At 35.8% G+C, this 22,943-nt stretch overlaps 5 protein-coding genes across 6 annotated transcripts; 4 read left to right on the forward strand and 1 right to left on the reverse strand.

Annotated features, from left to right (window-relative positions):
- Positions 1-1,249: 1,249 nt before the first annotated feature.
- LOC137743034 (threonine dehydratase biosynthetic, chloroplastic-like) lies at positions 1,250-5,176 on the forward strand. The gene is made up of 6 exons (XM_068482956.1): positions 1,250-1,713; positions 3,024-3,203; positions 3,652-3,921; positions 4,383-4,589; positions 4,732-4,980; positions 5,081-5,176. The coding sequence occupies exons 1-6, from the start codon at positions 1,258-1,260 to the stop codon at positions 5,174-5,176; spliced, it is 1,458 nt and encodes a 485-aa protein (XP_068339057.1). The 5' UTR covers positions 1,250-1,257.
- Positions 5,177-5,291: 115 nt separating this feature from the next.
- On the forward strand, positions 5,292-6,111 carry LOC137743892 (threonine dehydratase 1 biosynthetic, chloroplastic-like). Its single transcript, XM_068483824.1, has 3 exons — positions 5,292-5,501; positions 5,702-5,839; positions 5,932-6,111. The coding sequence occupies exons 1-3, from the start codon at positions 5,418-5,420 to the stop codon at positions 6,070-6,072; spliced, it is 363 nt and encodes a 120-aa protein (XP_068339925.1). The 5' UTR covers positions 5,292-5,417; the 3' UTR covers positions 6,073-6,111.
- A 1,440-nt stretch (positions 6,112-7,551) lies between these two features.
- Positions 7,552-11,070, forward strand: LOC137743874 (GDSL esterase/lipase At5g22810). The gene is made up of 5 exons (XM_068483808.1): positions 7,552-7,787; positions 8,021-8,151; positions 8,275-8,514; positions 9,007-9,262; positions 10,625-11,070. The coding sequence occupies exons 1-5, from the start codon at positions 7,556-7,558 to the stop codon at positions 10,816-10,818; spliced, it is 1,053 nt and encodes a 350-aa protein (XP_068339909.1). The 5' UTR covers positions 7,552-7,555; the 3' UTR covers positions 10,819-11,070.
- Positions 11,071-12,051: 981 nt separating this feature from the next.
- On the forward strand, positions 12,052-13,090 carry LOC137742384 (uncharacterized). Its single transcript, XM_068482238.1, has 4 exons — positions 12,052-12,217; positions 12,289-12,400; positions 12,522-12,583; positions 12,952-13,090. Exons 1-4 carry the CDS (start codon positions 12,101-12,103, stop codon positions 13,057-13,059), a joined length of 399 nt encoding a protein of 132 aa, XP_068338339.1. The 5' UTR covers positions 12,052-12,100; the 3' UTR covers positions 13,060-13,090.
- LOC137742383 (uncharacterized) lies at positions 13,076-19,426 on the reverse strand. Of its 2 annotated transcripts, XR_011069386.1 has the most exons (12): positions 19,234-19,426; positions 18,352-18,705; positions 17,825-17,890; positions 17,513-17,652; positions 16,794-16,920; positions 16,159-16,310; positions 15,708-15,843; positions 14,861-14,945; positions 14,511-14,749; positions 14,227-14,360; positions 13,282-13,726; positions 13,076-13,147 (listed from the first exon to the last, which is right to left on the reverse strand). XR_011069386.1 is itself a non-coding variant. In XM_068482237.1 (11 exons), exons 1-11 carry the CDS (start codon positions 19,339-19,341, stop codon positions 13,687-13,689), a joined length of 1,581 nt encoding a protein of 526 aa, XP_068338338.1. In that variant the 5' UTR covers positions 19,342-19,426; the 3' UTR covers positions 13,188-13,686. The 2 variants fall into 2 exon arrangements, 1 of the variants encoding a protein (XP_068338338.1); XM_068482237.1 differs by lacking the exon at positions 13,076-13,147 and having other exon boundaries at positions 13,188-13,726.
- Positions 19,427-22,943: the final 3,517 nt, after the last annotated feature.

The raw sequence follows: 22,943 nt of genomic DNA on the forward strand, positions 1-22,943 counted from the left end.
CTTCTCGCTTAACTTCGGAGTTCCTACGGAACCCGAAGCCAGTGAGCTCCCAAAAGGCCTCGTGCTAGGTAAGGATGGAAATATACATATAAGGATCACTCCCCTAGGTGATGTGGGATGTCACATTACTCACCACACCAAATGATATACCAATATGGTACAAAAATGTGTTCTTTTTTTAACAATTTTCTAGAGTAAAACATTTCATGAGAGAGTTATGCTACACTCACCATATTTATACCACCTCTCTAATAGAAATAAGACCCACATGTGTTATGGGCTCTATCTTTATTAGAAAGGCAATTCAAATGTGGCATGAAAAATATGATAAAAGTAACATTTTTGCTTCATGGGATCAATTGTTAAAAAGAATATTCATTTATTCACTTGCCTTTTTTCTGATTGATTATGAGAAATGTTAGGTAGATCACCCTTAATACATTTATATCATATTAATATATCATCTGATGCGGCAGGTGATGCATATAATTAACATTTAATGAAATAAGGGTGTATTTTCTCTCACCACCCTCAAGTAGAGAGATTTTTCAGTATGTTAGGAGCACGGTCTGGTACGCCAAGTGTAAGAACCCAAATTGGTTGAGAACTTGAAAAAAAAAAAAAAAAAAATCCAACCAATTGTATTATTATGCTTAGTGTACCGAGTCGTGTTATTGACACACTGGAAAAATTCTTTCTCAAGTGGTGGTAATGCTCCACCCGACTTATTATTGTTGGATGAGTTTAAATTTTGAGATTTGTGTCTATCCACTACACATATCTCGAAATTTAAATTAATCCAACCGTAATTAATATGGTGGCTTTGGGTGATTTAATTGACGTGGTTTAAACTCATTCAACGGTAATAAATATGATGATTTAATTGACGTGACATGTACACATAAGATGATACATAAATGTATTACAAAAATATGACATTTCTGGCATTTTCTATTTAGTAGTTGTGATATTTATTTGGTTCTATAATATAAGTTTAATTTTTCTCTAATGAGTCTGAAGTAAAAAAAAAAAAAAAAAAAAAAAACATTTCTTTGAAAATTTGATATATAATGACACAAGAGAGACAGAGGAAATGTTACTGTGTTACTGTGGCTTGCCAGCATTGGCTTTATATAATGACACCAACTCTCCAAAGTTCCCAAATCCTTCTCAAATATACTAACACAGTAGCATTAGTTCTTCTTCTATTAATTGGTCTGTCTCTCTTCTTCTGTCTGTTTCATTTTTTTTATAAAGATGGAGACTCTCTGCAGCCGGACTCCTTCACCCTCCTCACCTCTGTTCCGTACAAACGTACGGCAGCATGGTTCATCATCAACATCCTTCCCACACCTCATAAAAAACCAATCACCATGCATCACCACTGCTATACTAACAAATCCAGCTGCTGAAGTAATCTCCATCAAACCTTCCAAACTACCACTCAGTCCCTTCAAAACGTCCCCGCAGGAGTTGAAGATAGTGGCGCCGGAGACATTACAGTACGACAGTGGGTTTCTTGGAGCAGTGCCTGATAAGTTAGTGGAAGGAGAAGGAAGTAGTGATGATATTCACGATGCCATGAGTTACTTGACAAAGATTTTGACCTCTAAAGTTTATGATGTTGCCATTGAGTCTCCGTTGGACTATGCTTCCAAGCTCTCTGACAAGCTTCATGTTAATATTTGGCTCAAGAGAGAGGACCTACAACCTGTAAGAATATTCTTCCTTTTGTTTAGTTTTGCATTTGGCACATGATATTTCCTTGTATGCATTCTGTTGTAACCATTTGGTCTAGTGACATTCAATTAGTCCACGCTATGTCAGAGGGTCTAGTGAATTTGTCATCACTCTTTTCTATGTCGGAATAGGTTAGCCGATAAATATGGATTCACTACTAATTTTTGTTCTAAACTAACATCAGTGCATAGAGTTCCGTTTTAATAATCATTTCTACGGTGCTTCGAGGGGCTTGTATATCAAGTTGTTAGGAGATTCTATGTATGGTTCTCCTTTTCTTACTATCGTTTGTATCCAGAAAATAATACGTTGTCAAGTTCACAGTTTGAGTGCTATAAGTCGTTTATAATCCATTTGAAGTATTATAGAACTCTATAGTATGTATTCTTATGTTGAGAATGAATCTCATATTGATGGGAGAAGAGACCTTGCATGAGCTTATAAGTGAGTTAGGTTACTTCTCATACTGCCAATTCATTTTATGGTAGAACCTAAACTTTTTTCATCTCCACCCGATAAAAGATTACATGATAGAGTGGCAGCGGATGGTAGATTTTTTTTTTCTTTTCTGAATCTTAAAACAACTTAAAAAATATCTTCTAATAAGGATCTTTAAACCATAGTACATATATATAAGCACGATTATAGCGTTGAACCAAATACTTTATTATTGGTTCGTTAAGTAAACAAATAATAGAAGTGTAATTATACAGACAGGTATATATACTTTATTTCTGTTGTTATTTAAAACAAAAACGACAGCGACTATATATTTGGATTCTGGCTTGATAGGCAGTACAAATTCGCACATGTCCCAGCGGACTAAATTACAGCAAGTCCTGCCTAGATTCTTTTGCCACAGCAGTTCACGACATCTTGTTAGAAACAAGAATAATTATAACTAATATGAATAAATTCTCTTTGAAACCTATATATTAGGCAAGCTGGACACAAAGGCCCTAAGTAGGAAAAGGTCTTACATAGAATGAGTTTATTGTCACATTGGACTTGAATTATCTCCCTTCCTATTTTTGTTCCCTCCCAACCCCTCCTTTTAATCTAAACCGTTCAAAAGAAATCTGATGGCTAAGAGTTGTGCTGCATAGAGCCTTATTTTATTAGGTGCCATTAAAAGCATTCAACCAACGACTAATATAAATGGTATGTCTGACTAAAACGAAGTTACTACTAGTACTACTTCCTAAAATTTCAATAAAAATGCCTTTTTTTCTGTGTGTTTAATACTAAAAGAATCTAATTGAGGTCGTTGATAATGCATGCAGATTTTCTCCTTTAAAATTCGAGGAGCTTACAATATGATGGCAAAGCTTTCCACAAAACAATTGGCAATGGGTGTTATTTGTTCATCAGCAGGGAATCATGCTCAAGGAGTTGCACTATCAGCACAAAAACTTGGTTGCACTGCTGTGATTATCATGCCCATTACAACTCCTGAAATCAAAGTGTGACATCTTCTGTCTCTCTCAAACACACAAGTTTTACAAAATTAAAAAAGTTTTTTAGCCAAAATAGTCCATGAGGTTGGTATAACTCCTCAATTTAGTATTTGAGATTTAAAATCTGTAGAAATGCTCCTTGAGTTTGTTCGCCGTCAATCATTTTGGTCCGTGAAAAATCTCCATTAAATAAGACCAAAATGACAAAAATATTCTCAAATTCTGTCAAATCATTTTGGCCCATTGTTTATTAGGTTGAGGTTATTTTGTCATTTTAGTTTTTATTTAACAGAGATTTTTCACGGAATAACCATTGGTGGTGGACAAAATTAAGGACCACTTTTAGTTCAAATCTTATAGACTAAAGTGAAGAGTTATGCTAATCTAGTTTTTGACTAAAATGTAATTCTCTAATTATCACGAATCTGATTTTTGGTTTTCCTTTTCTGTTCAGTGGAAAACAGTGGAGAAGTTAGGTGGACAAGTAGTGCTTGTGGGTGACTCATATGATGAAGCCCAAGCATATGCACAACAGCGGGCTAAAGATGAAGGCTTAATATTTGTGCACCCTTTTGACCACCCAGATGTCATAGCTGGCCAAGGAACTATAGGAATGGAGATTCTGCGTCAAATTCAAGGTCCATTGCATGCAATCTTTGTGCCTGTTGGTGGTGGTGGACTTATAGCTGGAATTGCTTCCTATGTCAAGAGAGTTCGCCCCGAGGTTTGTGTTTTTTCAATCAAAAAAAAAAAAAAAAATTGTTATTAAGGAGAGAGGGAGAGTTCGAAACTATTATACTAGTTTATGGAAGGGGAAATTTCAAATCCAAATGTTTTTGAACTGATTTCAGAATTTCATACTAGGACGTATATGTATGTGTGGCAGATGTATGTGTGGTATATGTATGTGTGTGTAAGATTTATATCTAGCCTAATGAATTACGTAGCATGTGTTGGCATGTGTTAATAAGATAGTGTTTTTATTGTCAATATATATGTATATATATATATATATATATATATATATCTCCTTTTAAATGTGTATTATTTGATGCTCAATGTAATGATCTATCTTCACATACTCAATCCTAGCCTCTTATGTGAAATCATAGTCATTTATCAAGATGCTCGTCCGCAATTAATCTTTGGTGATTGCATGACTTAATTGGTTTCATAATCATGCAGGTCAAGATAATTGGGGTAGAGGTATCCGATGCAAACGCAATGGCACTATCCATACATCATGGTCAGAGAATTATGTTGGAGAAAGTGGGAGGATTTGCAGATGGAATAGCAGTAAAAAAGGTTGGGGAAGAAACTTTTCGGTTATGCAGAGAACTCATTGATGGAGTAGTTCTTGTTAGTCGTGATGCCGTTTGTGCATCAATAAAAGTGAGTCTTAATTTTATCTTAATTTATACTCATTAAAGTTTCAACTAATCATGTTTTATTTTAATATCTTCTACTTAGACTGTGTTTAGAGATTCCAATCTACTACCTTAGTTGTATTTTAGCTCGTGTGCTTCTGCCGCAGGATATGTTTGAGGAAAAACGGAGCATACTTGAACCGGCAGGCGCTGTAGCCATCGCTGGAGCAGAAGCATATTGCAAATATTATGGACTGAAGGGTGAAAATGTTGTTGCTATAAGTAGTGGAGCTAACATGAACTTTGACAGACTAAGATTGGTATCTCAACTAGCCGATGTTGGTAGGAGATGCGAAGTTTTCCTTGCAACATTTGTTCCAGAAAAGCGTGGAAGCTTCAAACAGTTTTGTGAACTGGTATTTCAAAAGAACCTCTTGCTATCATTATCATAAGGAGAAAAAAAAACATTGATTCATCAATTCTGAACCCTAGCTTATATCAACATTTGACTAGCAGGTTGGTCCAATGAATATTCTTGAGATAAGCTACAGATATGATGATAAAAAAGAAAGTGGCCTTGTTCTGTACAGGCAAGGACCTCTTACTCTTTAACTTTATGTTCTTTGTAAAGAAAATCCTTAGTGTTTCTATCTCTCAGTACTGTAAGAAATATTAATAAATTAAAATAAAATGACATTATTAACTATTAAAGTTGGTAGTTCTAAAATATTGTTTTCAACTACATCCAACAATAAAAAAGTTTGTAGTACATTTGTTCCACATATTCATTGAGTCTATATGGTCATATATATGTTGCAGTGTTGGCTTTCAAACTGTTTTGGAGTTGGAAGAAATGTTGGATCGGATGATGTCGGCTCAACTACTGACTGTTAACCTGACAAACAAGGAACTAGTTAAAGATCATATGCAATTTTTGGTAATCAATCTCCTCACCTTTTTTTTTTTTTTTTTTCATTCTGAATATATAGACACCTGTTGTATCTCTCGGGTTTTAAAAGCATCAAATCGATGCAAAAACATGAACAAAATTTGATGAGTAATGACATGCTGAGGCTTCTCTCCAAAATGGTCCACAGTTAAGATTTTGATCCCATAAGTTTCCGGTATATGCTTCAGGTGGGAGGTCGATCGTCCTCTATCGAAAATGAGATCCTCTGCCAGTTTGCCATTCCAGCGAGGCCAGGTGCTTTATTGAAGTTCTTAGATGCCTTCAGTCCCCTTTGGAACATAAGCTTGTTCCATTACAGTGGACAGGTTTGTACCTGTTATGCTGACAATCCACTTTACTTACTGTAATCTTGTTGCACAAGGCTAATTTTTTTTTCCTTGTGTTTTCATCTTACCAGGGTGAAAGTGGTGCGGATGCGTTGGTCGGTTTACATGTTGCAAGCTCTGAGATAAACAAGTTCAAGGCTTTGGCTGATGCTCTAGGGTTTAATTATAAATTTGAGACAAACAATGAAACCTTACAATTGCTATTGCATTAGATGAGCCGCTAAACGGGCTAGCTTCGGCCCAACAAACTTGAGTTATTTTATGCTTTTATTTATACTAATTATAATGAGTTTTCTTGTCTTATAAGTAATATATCTTATGAGGAGTCGGTCTCCAAATCCTATTGGGATTCCTACACTAAATTTACACAATCACATTCATAGAATAATAATATTTACAACATATACGTATTTTAAAGCTAAATATCCCAAATATTATGTCTTATTAACCCCGAACTGTGTTTCAATTTCTATAAGATTTTTCTAAATATGATTTACATGTTCCTAATTCGTTTTCCAATGCTCCGACCAGATATTCACGAGTCATATTGTGGGGCTTAATTTTTATATGAGACATAAATTGAAGTGTAGCCGTATGTGGTTCTTATCTTGAGTTTAATAATGTTGGTGGGTTTTGGTTCATCAATTATAGGGTATGAATATTGGTTTTTTGCAATCTTCTCTTACTCCTCTCTTTAATTTTGGAAAAAAGTTTTGGTTTATCAGTGAGCTGAAATTATTACATTTAGTAAAAGAGAGATTATATTCACACACCCCAATTTACTTCTCCCACATTTTTTTTAATTTTTTAATATTTTCTGCACACCACTAACACTTGATAGAAAAATATTAAAAAAAATTAAAAGGATGTAAGAGAAGTAATTTGGAGTGTGAATATAACCTCCCTAAGTAAAATAACATCCTTGTCCACATTGAAAACATTGCCGCATGTAACAATTAACAAAGACCAAATTGGCTTCCAAATTGAAATTAAAAAGAACAAAAATTATAGCTACGACAGGTGCCAGTAAACGCTGAGTCTGAAAAGCTGTGTGATTCAGAAGTTGTAAAGTTCAAAGACGATTGAATTCGACAATGGGGGTTTGAAAGTGATTGAAGAACTGCCATTGAAATTGGTAATATGGCACACAATACAAAACTGAAAGAACAAAAGAAATGGCCTGCAACTGGTTTGCAGCTGTATGTATGTCTGTATAATTCAGCTGCATGCCAATGTGTATTAGAAGCTATGACAGCTCAAAGAACACACTTCATTAAGACACTCCACGAACCACCCCTTTATTCTGCAGTTAAATTGATTTTGGGTAGTCCTATACATGGATAACAAGCATGGATTTTGGAGTCAAAAGACCTTTTTACCCCTAAAAAGTTGTGTATCTGTTACAATGTCAAGAGGGTGAGTTTGGTTTTTCCTTCTCCCCAATTAAATATATTGGTGGTTGATATCCCCAATTAGGTAGTCTGTTTAGCACTTCTAAATTGCTCAACTCATAACCCATGAGCAAATTCACACTCCAATGTTAAGCATTCCACTGTAATAATAATAATAATAATATATGTATGTATGTATGTATGTATGTATGTATGTGTGTGTGTGTGTGGTGTGTGTGTGTGTATATATATTTGTTTCAAAGCTCTTCATAAATCCACCATCCCACTTCTGACGAGAGAGAAAATGGGATCATTAGTTTGTTTTCTTCTTGTGATTATAGCACTTTCTCTGCAGGCAAATGGGCAGCCTTTGGTTCCTGCAATGTTCATATTTGGGGACTCAGTTGTGGATGCTGGTAACAACAACCACCTCTACACCCTGATCAAAGCCAACTTCCCTCCTTATGGAAGAGACTTTGTCAATCACAAGCCAACTGGGAGGTTCTGCAATGGAAAACTTGCTTCAGACTTCACTGGTATTTTTATATTCTAATCTGCTCTAATTTACAGAAAGAAAGATTCAAACTTAGGTGCAAGGGAATTGGTACATTGCATTCGCTGACCAACTCACTAACTAGCCTAACTTGCATCTGGAACTAGTTATATCTTAGAATCGCCATGCATTTCTCAAGTCTCATTTTTAGACAATATTTTTTTAGTCCACTAATTGGCTTTTTTTTCTTTCTTGTTTTGTTTTCTTTGACTGCAGCTGAAAACCTTGGATTTACTTCTTACCCTCCAGCTTATCTTAGCAAAGAAGCCAATGGAAAAAACCTCTTGATTGGTGCCAATTTTGGCTCAGCTGGTTCTGGCTATTATGAGTATACAGCAAAATTATATGTAAAAAGAAATTAACAATTGCAATTTTAACTAGCTAGAAGATCTCTGTAATTTCTCACACATGAACATTGTAGTATGATTTTTTTTAATTTTTCGTGTGTAAATCTTGGTGTTTACATGCAGAATGCAATTTCACTAAATCAGCAGCTGAAGTACTACAAGGAATACCAAAACAAGGTGGTGCGAATTGCAGCAGGAAATAAAGCCAATTTTACTTCAATAATATCTGATGCAATCTACCTTGTTGGTGCTGGGAGCAGTGACTTTCTTCAGAACTACTACATTGATCCTCTTCTTTACAAGGCCTATACGCCCAACCAGTTCTCTGACATTCTCATGCAATCTTATGCAACATTCATTCAGGTAGATCACAATTCCTCTCCATACCTTTTGATTAAAGAACGGAAGAGGAGATTCGAAATTGGACCTCTCCTAATAGTGAAAATTAGAGAAAAATCTCTTAAGTTAACAGATTTCAATTTGGACCCAATTCAAGCCAATAGCAAACTAAAGCCTTGTTTCTTACCCTTCATTGTCTTAGACTGGACTATTTCTAAGGGGAAACAATTGAAACCAATGGCGGCGTGGCTAGAGACAAGGCTACCGTGAGACCTCTTAGTAGACTAAAATCGCATATAATAGTCTATTAAGAGATCTAACCACAACTCCATTGAAAATTTCTCGCTCTGCCCTTAATTGAAAATATAATTATGACCAAATTGAAATCGAATTCAAACTACAAGAGAAATATTGTCGCTTGTCCTTCAATTATCTTATGAAGTATAGTAACTAAAAATGATGACAATTACTGTAAACCCTAACCATCAAGAAACTAATGAAAATGGTTTGTTACAGCATCTGTATGCATTGGGAGCAAGGAGAATTGGAGTGACTACATTGCCGCCACTTGGATGCCTGCCGGCGGCCATCACTATATTTGGGTCGCACAGCAATGAGTGCGTGGATAAACTCAACAATAATGCAATCTCATTCAATAACAAGCTCAACGCCACATCTCAGAGTTTGCAAAATGGCCTCTCTGGTCTCAAGTTGGTCGTCTTAGATATCTACCAACCGCTCCATGACATTGTCACAAAGCCTGCCGAAAATGGTACGTGAAGAAGAAGAGCCTTTATTTGGTTTAAAGTTAGCCATGCGCCAAAATTAGCTTAAACATAACTTCTTAAAGTAAATCGAGGGGACAGAAACGATAAAATTTGACTTTTCTTTCAAAATCGATCTAGGGACCACCTTTGCAGCTTAACACACAATGTGCTAGCATGGGCGATAAGAATAAATTTTAGTACTATATATACTAAACAATGTGGGGGCTACCTTCAATGTGGTGCCCTAGGTGACCGCCTCGTTCGGCTATCCTCAGAGTCAGGCCCTGCATTTGAAGCATTGAAAGTGAAAAATACTACTAAGATGATGACGAGCTAAAGTAGTTACATTTTTAAGGGTTTTTTTTTAGCTATAATAGTCTTTCAAATTTGCCTAATTCCTCATTTTGGTCCATAAGATTTGAAATTAATAGAAATGGTCTCTGAGATTGTCCATCACCAATCTTTTTGGTCCCTCATTGAAAAATTATACTAAATAAAGATCAAAATAACAAAACTACCCTCAATAACTAATAAGCCAAAATGATTTGACAAAAATTGAGGGTATCTTTGTCATTTCATCCTTCTTTTATGGAGATTTTTCACGGAATGATCAAAATGATTGATTGTGAACAAACTCAATGACCAATTTTATCGATTTCAAATCTCAGGAACTAAAGTGAGGAATTATGTAAATCTCAAAGACCATTTTGGCTAAAAAGCCTATTTTTAATTAACCTCAATTATTTCTAGAAGAAGATCATTATATAATCTGTCACATCAATTGATGTCTAATGAAAGTATTTTGGCAGATGTGTTATATCTTAGGATAGTGCTATTCACACCTCTTTTTTTTTTTTTTTTTTTTTTTTTAATCTTTCACATACTTCATGTTAATTTTTATTCTTTGGTCTTCTTTAGTTGATTTTATTCGACTGTCAAAAATTGAGAAATGTGTGTAAAAAGTAAAATTGGATGTGCAGATTGCACCACTAATGTATTATCGTACGATATATGAGACAGTCCGGATGCAAAACAACTGCCAAAACTATAAGACATATGATTATTATCATTTGACACATGGATTGGGATGATAATTATACTTTTGCATACATCTACCTCATTATTTTTTGCCAGAGAGAAACTCACATGAAACACATAGCATACCCATTTCTCTTACCACATAACTTAATACTTGATAGTATAATGCGACGGATAGTTCTTGGTTAGTTTTTCTTGTTGGGCCCATAAGATACAATATAAATGGATCAATTCGAAATTTCGAACACAAAATTGGGTTGACAGTTCAATGAGACGAACACGACCCATCGACACGAATTGTCGCCCTTACTAGTGACTGATATTGACAGGGTTTGCGGAGGCAAGGAGGGCTTGTTGTGGAACAGGGCTGGTAGAAACAGCAATACTGTGCAATGCGGACTCGGTAGGGACCTGCGCCAATGCGTCTGAGTATGTCTTTTGGGATGGCTTTCATCCGTCTGAGGCTGCAAACCAAATTTTGGCCAATGATTTGCTCAGCAGTGGCCTCTCCCTCATCTCCTAATTAAATTAAATTATGCACTTAATCATTGTTTTTCTTGTTTAATTATAAAATTAAAATAAGTGCTGGGCTGGTGCATTTGGTTGCTTGTATTCTTGTTAATTTGATGGCTGGTGTGCTTCTTTTAAATTATCGTGAGAGAAAAAAATTATCAATTAGAAGATAAAGTTCTAGAAACTCCACTCATGTAAGTTTAGTAGAACAAATTATGAATTGTGTTTATTGAGTTGAAATAAAAAATTAATTAAGTTTTTATGTTTAGGTCTAGTGCATTTATCTATATTTTGCTACATCTGGTTAAATAAAGGATCCTTCTATTAATTTAACATATAAAGACATGTACATGACACATAAGCTAGAAGCCAAAATCATAAAATTAAAGAAAATAATAATAATCAGATCAAAGTACCCCACATTCCAAGGGTCACATCCTAATTTAAGGCATAACTACAATACTTACATGTATTTAAAACAATCATCATTTAACGGTTGAATATAATTCATGTGAATATATGTAATTGTATAACATATAAATTTTGTAGCCAAATCACTAATTTAAAACATTTTATAAAATGAGTTCGTGTACTCAACTATCGTCTTTGATGAAGTACTAACATAAACTAACATTAGATTAGATTACCAAACAGATTAAAATCACACAAATGTATTTAGTAAAATCACATATTACACAAAAAATAGCACACAAATGCATTTAGTTGCCTCTATAGTTTATGTGAACAAACAGATTAAAATAGGGTGATGCGATCTACACATCTCTTTTTATCTCTTAGACATCATTTTTAATTCATATTTTCAATTTTCAGCCTTCAGATTGAATGAATTGAAGAAGATAAATGACAGAAATTAACATGAGATGTTTAAGAGGTAAAAAGGATGTGTGTGGATATCACCATCCTTAAAATATTTAGATTTGTTTATGTTACTGAAACACAACCCAATATACCACGTGTCATAATACAAGTGAACAAACTTTTTTAATTTTTAATTTTCCAAAAGTTCAACCACTTGTTTTATGATACACCGTGTTCCGGATACAATAAACAATCTTCGTTAAAATAGTTCCCATATAGCAATCTCTCCATATCCGTCGCTTTGAACGACACCGTTATTGCCTTTATTATCGGAAACTGAAAATGCGACAATTTGACTTTGGCTCTCCATTCTCAAACAAATTGAATTTGCCTCTCATTTTTTCCTAAGACGGTCCAAAACGCACTAGCAGAAGTCAGACGAGGCTGCGTTTAGTAGAGAGAGAGAGAGAGAGATGGACTACAACCTAGCAGCACTGAAGCTGCTGTGCGTCCAACTGAAAGACGCGACCGAAGACACCAAGAACGCCATGGAACTCCACGGCATCGCCTTCCAACGCGCCTGGTTACAGGTCTCAAATCTTCCCAAAATACCCCTCTCCCTTCCTCCTACTCTCAATTAACACCGACTGACCACTCGCAGGGCATTCTGGTCCATGTCTTCGACGACGGAGAGCGCTTGCTCCTCGACGACGGCACCGGAGTCATCGAGCTGTCGCTCAGACCCGAATTGCGCCACTGTACTTGGAAAATCGGTATCACCCCCGCGCACATTAGCATCCTCGCTTCTTCCTTATGCGCAATTTAGCATCTTTTTCTTTTATTATTCATTTATTTATTCAATCTCTCGTTCGTTGTAACTTGTAAGTGATGCAGGAATGTATGTAATGACTGTTGGACGGTACACGCTCCGTAAGAATGAGTCGCCAATGATCCAGGTAAAATTATTACTCATATTAACGTAATTTAGCGTAGTAATATCGTTTGTAATAATAAAAAAATATTAATCGCATTGTGTGACCCATCACCTAAGGTATCTTAGTTTTCTTCTTGAAAATAAAATCAAATACACAAATTTTGTTACTCACATTGTATGACCTAGACCCATCAACACATATCTGACCGAGATGACTAGCAAATATAATATATGTAACGCTACTTAATTCGGATGTAGGAAACCATACTTTGTTGTGATTTGTCATCTGAACCAGTGATAGGAGAATTTTTCCGGTAATCTACTGTTTACATGAACAGATTTAGCAACTGTAACACTGAAATTTAAGTTGCGTTTGTGACTGAATATCAGGTACACAAGATGGTTGATCTTTCGGATTCCCATGATCGAGAGGCAATGTGGTACCTCGAAGTTATGGAGGCATACAATCTTTTCTATCGGCGCTTAATGGAAGGGTGAGAGAGAGATGGAAACCAAACTACGTACAACAGTTTCCTTGAAGCAACTCCTACCAGTTGTGCTCGACATTTGAAAATCCCTTGCTTACCTGCATCAAAAGTAAGAACGTTTGAAAGCGCACATGTATTATGTCTAAGAACGTCTGAAAGAGCACATGTATTATGTCTAAGAACGATTGATAGCGCACATGTATTATGTCAAGCATGCTCAAGTTACTAGTACATGGAATTTGTAAGCTTCATTCTTGTATCAAACATAATCAGCAGCCATACACCAATGTACTTGCATGATTCTTTTATCTATCGGCTCGCACAGTTTCAGCATTACAAAGATCATCCAGCATTGATGCAAATTGGGCAGATCGTGTATGTTATCCTCTCCTATGTTAGGTACCTCTGTTCAGTTTCAGGAACATTGACAGTGCAACCATCTGTCCTGACTTTCCTTGCCTCAGCAAAACATTATTCGAGTTGCATTAAGCAGGTTTTCTAACATGCAAATATCCACTTCGGTGTTTGAGATGTAGTTTCGGTTTCTGGAAATCTCGTTCTTACAACTTATATTCCTTTCCTGTTGGAGATCCAAACAGATTATGTTCCTCCTGGTGATTATGTTGCTGCCGTGACTCTATTCTTCCGTACCCTGAGAAACTGTAGACGGTTCATGCCTGAAAGTAATACAAAGTGATGACGTTCTTCCATAAATCCAAAAGGAAAGTAAGCACTAAAGTCAGATACAGATAACAACAGTTTTTACTATCTTCCGGTATTCTTGCCATCTAAGCACACATGACACACCTGAGTGTCAATCCAAGAAATTATCTTTCACTTATACAACAACAAAGTCTTTTCCCACTAAGTGGGGTATATCATCTTTCACTTATAATGATAAGAAATTATAAGGAATCCCAAAACACTATGACAAGTTGACAACAAGACAACGACAAAGGGTAGGCGCTGCCGAGCCCAAGAAAATAAATGAAGGTTATAATTTTATTTTGAAATTGAGATATAAAAAGAATGATGCAAAACTTAAACGAGAAAAAGACTATTTAGATGTACCGAAAATTGGAAAACTAAAACCTTTTTGAAACAAGATGATGTTTGAAGAATCTTAAAAGCATTTAATAACTATGGGTAACAACCAAGAACTGTGGAACAAACTTACTCAGAATGCTTGCGACAGCAGTCCAGCAATCTATCAACACTTAAATCATCTGCATGTTCGTCGGTCGTGTCATTATCCTTGGCATAATCCTTTGAAGTAGTCCATTGATTTAAAATACTGACGATCCTTCTAAGCTGTAGCAAAAGTGAAGGAAAAATATATTGCAAGACATGGAACTTGGTACGTGAAACAATATAAACATCACCTATAACAAGAACTTAAGGTTCTAATATCGACTTAATTGCATAGTTATTGTAAGTTAACAAATTGGCAGAAGAGGATACAGCTGTAGTTCTAGCTTTTGACTGTAAGTCGCCTAATTGAAAGTCAAGAAGGTCATCTTCAATCGCATCAGATTTGTTGACTAGAACCAAAACATACTGCTGGAGAACTGACGGGCTCATTTCCTTTTCCTTAACTCGAACCATTAACCTTGCAATGATGTTCCAGAGTGCACTCCTTGCTTCCAAATCGTCCGAAGAAAAGGGAAATAAATCAAGCAGACCCTGTAAGAAAGGCAAATCTGGATGGATACGAAGTGTCACTTCCATGTCATGATATGATATTAAACCAAAAGCACATGATAGTAAACCTTGGAAGGAATAAACAAGTCAAGGAAACATAAACAGTTTACCCTCTGCTATCTCCGATGCTAGAGTAGATTCATCTGAAAGAATGTTCGCAATTAGAATTGCAGCTGTAACACAAGAATTTGACACCTAAAAACAAAAAAAAAAATCGTAAGTAGGAGTCAATCGCCACAAATTTTGGTCCAATATAACAAATGGCAAATTAGAAGGAAAATAGTATAAAGACTGCAACGACCTCGCTTGTTTTTGTTGCAGAATGTAATATAGTTTGTCCTTTCCTTTTGTTTATTTGTTCGGTTCAACAACATTTGATAACTGCAGATTGAAATGTCACAGCTGCCTTCCCTCCACAAATTAGTAGCCTCGATTGTTACTTATGATCAACTTCACTATACTTCAGCAGAACTAATATCCATATATCTATTGGGTAATTCAGTTGATGTAAAGTTATTTAGATGGTGTCAGTAGATTCAGTTGTTTCTAAGTCATAAGAATGTATACACTATCATTTCCTTTCTTTTCAAGGTCCTCATTTTCTCATATTACCATTGAATGGAAGGCTTTTTTTCATAGAAAAATTACTAAAATCCTTATTTCGTCAAAGATCCAATTGCAAAGATTACAAACTGATGTACACGATCCTTAGGTTAGCCTCTAGATTTTTTTTGATACAAAGAACAGATTGTTCCTGAAACTTTTAAGAAAAGTAAGAATGTCAATTCTCTGTGGTGAATAGTTGATAGGTGTTAACTTTCAGCAAATTACCCAATTGCCAGAGCATCAGCTGGAAGCAGTGAACGAAACAGCAAAACCAACAACTTCATAAACATGGAAATTATAAAGAATACCTATGATTCGTACTTCATAATATCTAAGATAGATAACAGGTACCTCAACTTTATCAGGGAGTTTGACTAGGTCACAAGCTAGCTGAAAAAGTTTCTTGTTTGGACAGATGTGTTGGGAATGACCATCAATAACTGAGAGAGCTTCAATGGAACGGAGGATTACATCAATAATTGGGTACCTGGAATCGTACAAAAATGCGCATATATCAGAATGAAATTACAAGTACATTTTTAGGTGACAGACTTACAAATAAGTTTTACATTGCAGAATTTTACACAGTAAAAGAATTGCAGGCTGAAATAACCATGATCAACAATATTATTTCCTAAATAAAGCTAATGTAACAGAATTGTCTCCTTTTCATAATCTATTAAAAGGCATAATCAAAACGAAAACATCAAAATGCTTATGAAATAAATGCAGAACCAATTTGACACATGGTACATGGTACATGTACAAGGAAACTTCAGCTGCAGATGGATTATCTACAAACCTTTCAGGTTCTCTTTCACTCATTAATTTGCTCATTTCGAAATCCAAGAGATTTATGAGTAGACTTGCTACTCCCAGCTTCATTAAAGGTGGAAGGAGAATATGCACAACTTCGTCTGAGTTTTCAATGGTGGCTAACAAGAGTTCAACATTCTGTTAAAAAAAATTCAGTAAGACAACGAACGCAAACATTCCAACCTGGAAATAGAGGTAATACAGTTTAAAGTGACTTATTGATATGTTTTACCAGTCTTTACCCTCTGAAGCATCAGTAAAAAGAGAATAATAGGCATAATCCAAGGTGTGGATCCCAAAACTATTACCAAAGTTTAAATCAAATATAGGTAGGGTTTTCACACCATATGATTATTTCAAGTCAAGTGGTCCTATATCCGGTACCAATTCCTGAGTTCAAACACAGTTCAACTTCATATTCCATTGTAACTCATTGGTGAAGTGTAAAGGTATATATCCATCAAAAAACAATAAACACCACATGCATGATAAAAGGTACAATTATATAAACAAGAACATCCAAAGGATTTGCTCGGGCAAAAACTTTTCACTTATGAGTCTAAGAAAAAGTGACGAGGTACCAAACCTCATTTGAGCAAAAACTTAAATGGTATCTGCTACCTTTTCTATAAGCTGTAGATTTAAGCTATTTTCTGCAATCCATAGAATACGGCTCAGATTGTGTTCGGACTGCAATGCCTTGGCCCAAGTAATACGTTCACTACTATGAAGACCCACAGTTAACAGCCTGTGTCAATATAATGATTGTAAGATTAATCTCTGCATGAATCCTTGGTATCTGTAAAATCGCTTTGTACATGTTACGGCAAGAAGCATAAAAAGGTCAGTGAAATTGTTTATAAAATCACTTGGTATCGTTGAAGGCATGAAAAGCATTTTTAAATTGGCACCACGAAGAAATAAAGATACATGATATAATAACCACAACAATGTCCTATCTGTAAAACTGTAATAAAATAAGAGACAGACATGTACCACCACTTCCCTTGTTTGCAAAATGCAAATGATTAGGAATTATTAAGTTCCATATAATTCATTAGAGATATATGAAATATAGAGTACGTACTGTCCTTATGTACCACACAGAAAGTGGTTTATAACAACAGAAGCAGAAACAAATTTCAAGGTCATATATTTCCTCGCCAAGCCAGGAATATGCAAGAAGCAATTGAGAAAATGACTACTACACAGACAGTATACAGCATAATAGGACAGGAAATAACGATAACCTTTAATATCATATAGAAGTCAACACCAAATATGATAATACCAAATCCAGAAAAATTAAACAGGAGTCATAGATGAAACATAAATATTACCTGCAGGTTTCACATAAACACTGAGCATCATCAGAAAACAATTGATCCACAATTATTCCAATTAATCCATTTGTAGAAACTATTTGTTTCATGGGAACTTCGTGACAGGCAAGGTTTCCAATAATTCCAAGGCTGATTTCCTGGAATAAGAAAAGAGAATATAGTTGCATGCTGAGAACCTTCGAAAACTACTAAGTTACCATGTACACTAGTTTTCACCAAGAAAGTTGGAGGGAAACAGAGATAGCGGGCGAGGAAAAATTTCGACTTAAGACAAAAATGATGTCATAGCAAAGGACAAAATTGACTAACCGTAGCACGCACAGATTGTGAAACCATAAGGTTTGCTAAAAGCACTTCAAGTACAAGGTTTTGCACCTGCACAAATAAGTTTATATGTCTATCTCACGAATACAAAAGAAAATACATAATAAGAAAAGAGTACCAGAAACGTAGAAAAAATCAAAACTACAAATCCAGCACCAATCTTTTATAATTTCTAAAACCTCGAAATTGTGGCCATTGCATATGATATTCTTTTCCAAAAGTAGTTCTATTGTTCATGGTGACAAGCAAGTTGAAGCCATATCAAAAATGATAAGCTAGAAATTGCTTTATATTGTTAAATGTCATCACCCATCAAGTCATGTCAATAACGACTCTTTTGCAAAGAAATTAAATAACGTTAGATATTACAGTTTATAAATTTGCAATGCTTGTCTTTTAAATTTTTAATTAATGATTACTGGGGTAACATGATCACAAATGAGAATATAACACATCCAAACAAAATCAAAATGAGCAAAAAATAATTAAGAGATGAAGAAAATCCCAAGCACCATGAGTTCTGCATGAGTTTTACTTGCAGCAAGATCCCATAAAATGCAACCATACTCTTCCCAAGCCTCTATTCCCACTGAGACACCATATAAATCAACATTTTCTCCTTCCTCCGGAGCATTTTTATGAAAATCGTCAATAATGTCCATGCTTTCAGATACATCTTTTGATGAGTGCGGTGATATGTCTCCGGGTGGAGTGGGCTCACTCTTTTCCATGGAATCAGCATTTAATTCTTGCACAAGGGCCTCAAAACCCGATGAATTGTGTTTATTGTTTGCATTAGCTGGTAGAAGTCTCCGTATCAGAGAGATCACATAACTAGGATCTACTGTTGTTGAGATGTCAAACAGCTGCAATGCGCGCATGGAAAAACAGTTTGAGCATCAATTATGTTGGGCAGCGTGTGCTTTTCAGTTGTCAATTGTCACCAACATAAATTTTCTACTTAGTCAAGATGCAACGAAATACACAATTGTACTAGATAAGCTGAAAATGTCTCTTTGCCACGGCCAAAAACTTCGATACCAAAACCAAATTCACTGAGTGAGGGAAGGTACCATTATTGATCATTGAAACAAAACCAAAAAGAATATTTCCAAATTGGCCCTCCATTACTACTTAGTAGAACAAATTAGTTTTCGTATCAAAACCAACATAAATCTAAAGCAGCATACAGGTTTTAACAGTGAATAAATCGAAAAGCAGATTAATACCCATATCACAAATTCCCCCACTTTATCTTCCTAATCAAATAAAACGCAAATCGAAGAACAATAATCAAAACCCAGAACCCAAAAACTCCAAAACCCACAGAGGCCCATCGAATTTGTACGGAACCATTGAAATTCAAGGAGAGAGAGATTAAACGGTGATTTTACCTCATCAGGGGGAGCAGAAGGGTGGTGTGCGGTTGCGTTGTGGTCTTGTAATTGTGGTTGTTGTTCTTCTTGGTCCTGTAGAGGTATTGAATTGGAGTCCAGCGCCATTACCGCCAGCTTCAGACGAGCCCTTCTGTTTGTCTGGTTAGGCTTCCCCCTGTTTTCAAATTTTTTGGGGAAGAAGAAAACCACATTCTACTGTTTTCAAATTAGAGTGATTAAACATTTATTTATTTATTTCGGTTAAGTATTCTCCTAATTTTTTTCTTTTTTCCTTATTTATTTATTTCGGTTAAAGATTCCGCAAACTAAAAACAAAAGAGAATGAAGTAAAAGCTAAATCCAATGGTTTTTTAATTCAATTTTTATGAGTTTTTTTAATACTACAATAAAATTTGATATTAAATTTTTCAATATTCAAACTCAAAACTTCTTACTTAACAAGTAAATAAGAATATAATTAGTACTAAATAATTTTTCATGAGTTAATTTAATTTTTTATCACTCATAATGTTTTATGAAAATTATGATTTAATTGCATTATTGTTGCAATCTATTGAAGTCAATTTAGTTAAGGGAACGATGAGTTGGGAGCCACACAAACCTAAACATGAACAATCATATTATGGTATATGATTAGGTAGTGAGAGTTGGGATTCTTCTAACAATGAATCTTTCAAAATACGGTTATGTCAAATTGGTATTTTCTCTTTATAATGAAAACCATAAACTAAAATAAAAAAGTTAAACACAAAATGTGACATCCCACATCGCCCAGGGGAGTGATCCTTATATGTATATTCTCATCCCTACCTAGCACGAGGCCTTTTGGGAGCTCACTAGCTTCGGGTTCCATGGGAACTCCGAAGTTAAGTGAGTAGCGTGCGAGAGCATTCCCAGAATGGGTGACCCATCGGGAAGTTCTCGTGTGAGTTCCCAGAAACAAAACCGTGAGGGCGTGGTCGGGGCTCAAAGCGGACAATATCGTGCTACGGTGGTGGAGCGGGCCCGGGAAGTGGTCCCCCCGGGCCGAGATGTGATATAAAATGATTATCAAATATGTCGTAAATTAATTTTCAGTTGGGAAGTGACTTTCGCACACTATTTTTACTTCTCACAACTCAAAATTCACATATCCCTCTTTCTTTATGATCGTCGGATTGAATAAATTATATAAGTAGCCACCAAGATTAAACATGGTCTGTAAGAGACTAAAAAAAGTGTAAAAATCACTTCTCTTTTCAATTATTTACATTAAAGATGGTCTAATTTCTTATTAAAAAAAATAAAAGGAAAAGTCTTATGTCCAAAAGAAAAAAGAATCTCAATATAATAAAAGAAGCTGAATATTCATCTATTAGTTTTTCCAACCACACATAACGCCAATTGCAACAATAAAATTTAAACGGCGCGTAGTAGCAAAGGTCATGAACTTTGTGCCATGTTTAATTTTCATCCATGGACTCTCATATTAGTTTTTAGGGGTGGAAAAATATATCGAATATTCCAAATCGAAAAGAAAAAAAATTTCGAAACCGAATCGAAAAAATACCAAACCGAAAATCTCGAAAATTTCGGTACCCAATACTGAACTGATCCCAAACTTTCGATATGATAATCGGTCTCACATTTTCATTTGTTTGGTAATCCCGAACCGAACCAAAGTAAAAAAATATATATTATTTAATTTTAAATATATATTTGGAATTGTAACGGTCGTCGGCCATCAGATTTGGTTAAGATCTAATCTCAACCATTGAATACAAATCAAACCCTTAGAAACTCAGTCACTCTCTCTCCATCTCTCGACTCGACCTCACCTCAGCTCAGACCTCACCTCACCTCCCTCCACTCCTAGCCGATTTCTTTCTCCGTCTTCAAATCTGGCCACACCCACATCACACAAGTGACTCACCTCTCTCGACTGACCTATCACCTATCTGATCTCTCTCTCTTTCTCTCGATTTCTCATCCCTCAAACCCTCACTGTGGATGAGCCTTCCTTCATGACATAGAGGCAGAGTTATATTAGAATTTGGATATAATAACATATTGGATACGTTATTGCATTTGAATTGGATAAGTGATTTATTGTATTGAAATTTGGATATATGTTGAACTGTGGTTGTGATATATTAATGTGCATTGTTATTATATTTGTTAGGATGGACGGGTCTGATAACCAATCTATTACACCTATGGTCTCGGTATTAGGAAAACGAAAACAAATCCATCCTAGTGGTACCCTTCAACTAGGCACTCCCTTACCTCAAGATTATCTGCATGATGATTATTATGAAGATTGTTGGGATGATGATCCGAATGTGGAGGAGGATATTGCATTAGAACAAGTAAAAGAACAGGGAGAAGAGAGGGAAGAAGGGGAAGAGGAAGTAGAAGAAGTAGTGAGAGAATGGGAGGGTCATCATCGGAAAAAAAAAAGGGCAATAGGAGAAAAGGCCCAAGTCTGGCGTGGAACGATGCTAAGAGGGTAACTATCACCGATAATAATGGGGTGGAATCGTACATGGCTGAATGCAAGCATTGCAAACTCTTAGTACCGGCACACCCTAGAATTTATGGGACGGCAGGAATTCTTAAGCATTTGAAGGAATGCCCGGGTTCTAGTCTCTGTGAGAGTGTGGATCCGAACCAACCTACATTAACACAAGCGAGGATGGGAGGTGCAGTTGTCAATCACACTTTCAATCAAAAAAGACTTGATCGGAGCTGTGTGATGTGGATTATAATAGTAGGGATACCCTTTAGGGTGGTTGATCAAGAGAACTTTAGAGCTTTTATTCGTGACTTGAATCCAAAGTACAAACTTCCTAATATGCATAAGGTGGTGGCGGTTTTGGAGTTGTTTTTCGAAAAGAATGCAAAAATAAAATGTGTGATTGAGGGGTTAAGAGTGAGTATCACAACCGATACTTGGACCTCGATTCAAAAGATAAACTACATGGTCATCACGACCCATTTTTAGGACACTAATTGGGCATTGCATAAGATGATCCTAAACTTTGTCCAAGTTACTTCTCACAAGAGTGATGACATTGGAAGATGTCTAAAGGTTTGCTTGAATGATAGACAAGGTGTTTAGTATTACCGTTGACAGTGCCAGTGCAAATGACACTGCTATTGCATACATGAAAAAAATACTCACGTAAAATGGTACTCTTTTACTCGACGGGGCTCACTTGCACATGAGGTGCGCTTGTCACATCCTCAATTTGATAGTTAAGGATGGAATGACAGAGCTTAGTTGTGAGATTGATGCCATAAGAAATTGTGTGAAGTTAATACACTCATCCTCGGCAAGGTTGGAGTCTTTTAAGGAATATTGCGTCTTGTTGAGATTTTATAGGATGTCAAGTATCCCTTTTGATGTTGCCACAAGGTGAAATGCCACATATGAAATGCTTAATAGTGCTTTCAAGTTTAAAGAAGTGTTCTCTAAGATGGCCTTTGAGTGTGACTCTTTTATTGCTTACTTTAAAGAGGAGGTCTCAAAAGAAGTTGATGAGGTGATAACAAAGGCCAAGCGGGTGGGTCCTCCAAAGGTGGATAATTGGGAGAGGTCAGTGAGTTTTGGTCATTTTCTCAAAAAGTTATATGATGCCACCTTGACATTAAGTGCAACCCTTACTCCAACGTCACACTTAATACTTAGTACGGTGATTGCTTTGCAATTGGAGATAGATGAAAAA

Source organism: Pyrus communis, chromosome 8 (genome assembly GCF_963583255.1).
Source record: "Pyrus communis chromosome 8, drPyrComm1.1, whole genome shotgun sequence".
NCBI classification, from domain to species: Eukaryota; Viridiplantae; Streptophyta; class Magnoliopsida; order Rosales; family Rosaceae; genus Pyrus; species Pyrus communis.

Bases quoted from the DNA above. Each gene is read 5' to 3' on its own strand.
- LOC137743034 (XM_068482956.1), top strand. From the start codon at position 1,258: ATGGAGACTCTCTGCAGCCGGACTCCTTCACCCTCCTCACCTCTGTTC. The intron at 3,204-3,651 runs GTGTGACATCTT...TTTTCTGTTCAG, and splicing joins TTACAACTCCTGAAATCAAA to TGGAAAACAGTGGAGAAGTT. The intron at 4,590-4,731 runs GTGAGTCTTAAT...CTTCTGCCGCAG, and splicing joins CCGTTTGTGCATCAATAAAA to GATATGTTTGAGGAAAAACG.
- LOC137743892 (XM_068483824.1), top strand. From the start codon at position 5,418: ATGTTGGATCGGATGATGTCGGCTCAACTACTGACTGTTAACCTGACA. The intron at 5,502-5,701 runs GTAATCAATCTC...TATATGCTTCAG, and splicing joins AAGATCATATGCAATTTTTG to GTGGGAGGTCGATCGTCCTC. The intron at 5,840-5,931 runs GTTTGTACCTGT...TCATCTTACCAG, and splicing joins TGTTCCATTACAGTGGACAG to GGTGAAAGTGGTGCGGATGC.
- LOC137743874 (XM_068483808.1), top strand. From the start codon at position 7,556: ATGGGATCATTAGTTTGTTTTCTTCTTGTGATTATAGCACTTTCTCTG. The intron at 7,788-8,020 runs GTATTTTTATAT...CTTTGACTGCAG, and splicing joins ACTTGCTTCAGACTTCACTG to CTGAAAACCTTGGATTTACT. The intron at 8,152-8,274 runs GTAAAAAGAAAT...GTTTACATGCAG, and splicing joins AGTATACAGCAAAATTATAT to AATGCAATTTCACTAAATCA.
- LOC137742384 (XM_068482238.1), top strand. From the start codon at position 12,101: ATGGACTACAACCTAGCAGCACTGAAGCTGCTGTGCGTCCAACTGAAA. The intron at 12,218-12,288 runs GTCTCAAATCTT...GACCACTCGCAG, and splicing joins TCCAACGCGCCTGGTTACAG to GGCATTCTGGTCCATGTCTT. The intron at 12,584-12,951 runs GTAAAATTATTA...ACTGAATATCAG, and splicing joins ATGAGTCGCCAATGATCCAG to GTACACAAGATGGTTGATCT.
- LOC137742383 (XM_068482237.1), bottom strand. From the start codon at position 19,341: ATGGCGCTGGACTCCAATTCAATACCTCTACAGGACCAAGAAGAACAA. The intron at 18,706-19,233 runs GTAAAATCACCG...CGCGCATTGCAG, and splicing joins CTTCTGCTCCCCCTGATGAG to CTGTTTGACATCTCAACAAC. The intron at 14,361-14,510 runs GTATCCTCTTCT...CTTTTGCTACAG, and splicing joins CAAAAGCTAGAACTACAGCT to CTTAGAAGGATCGTCAGTAT.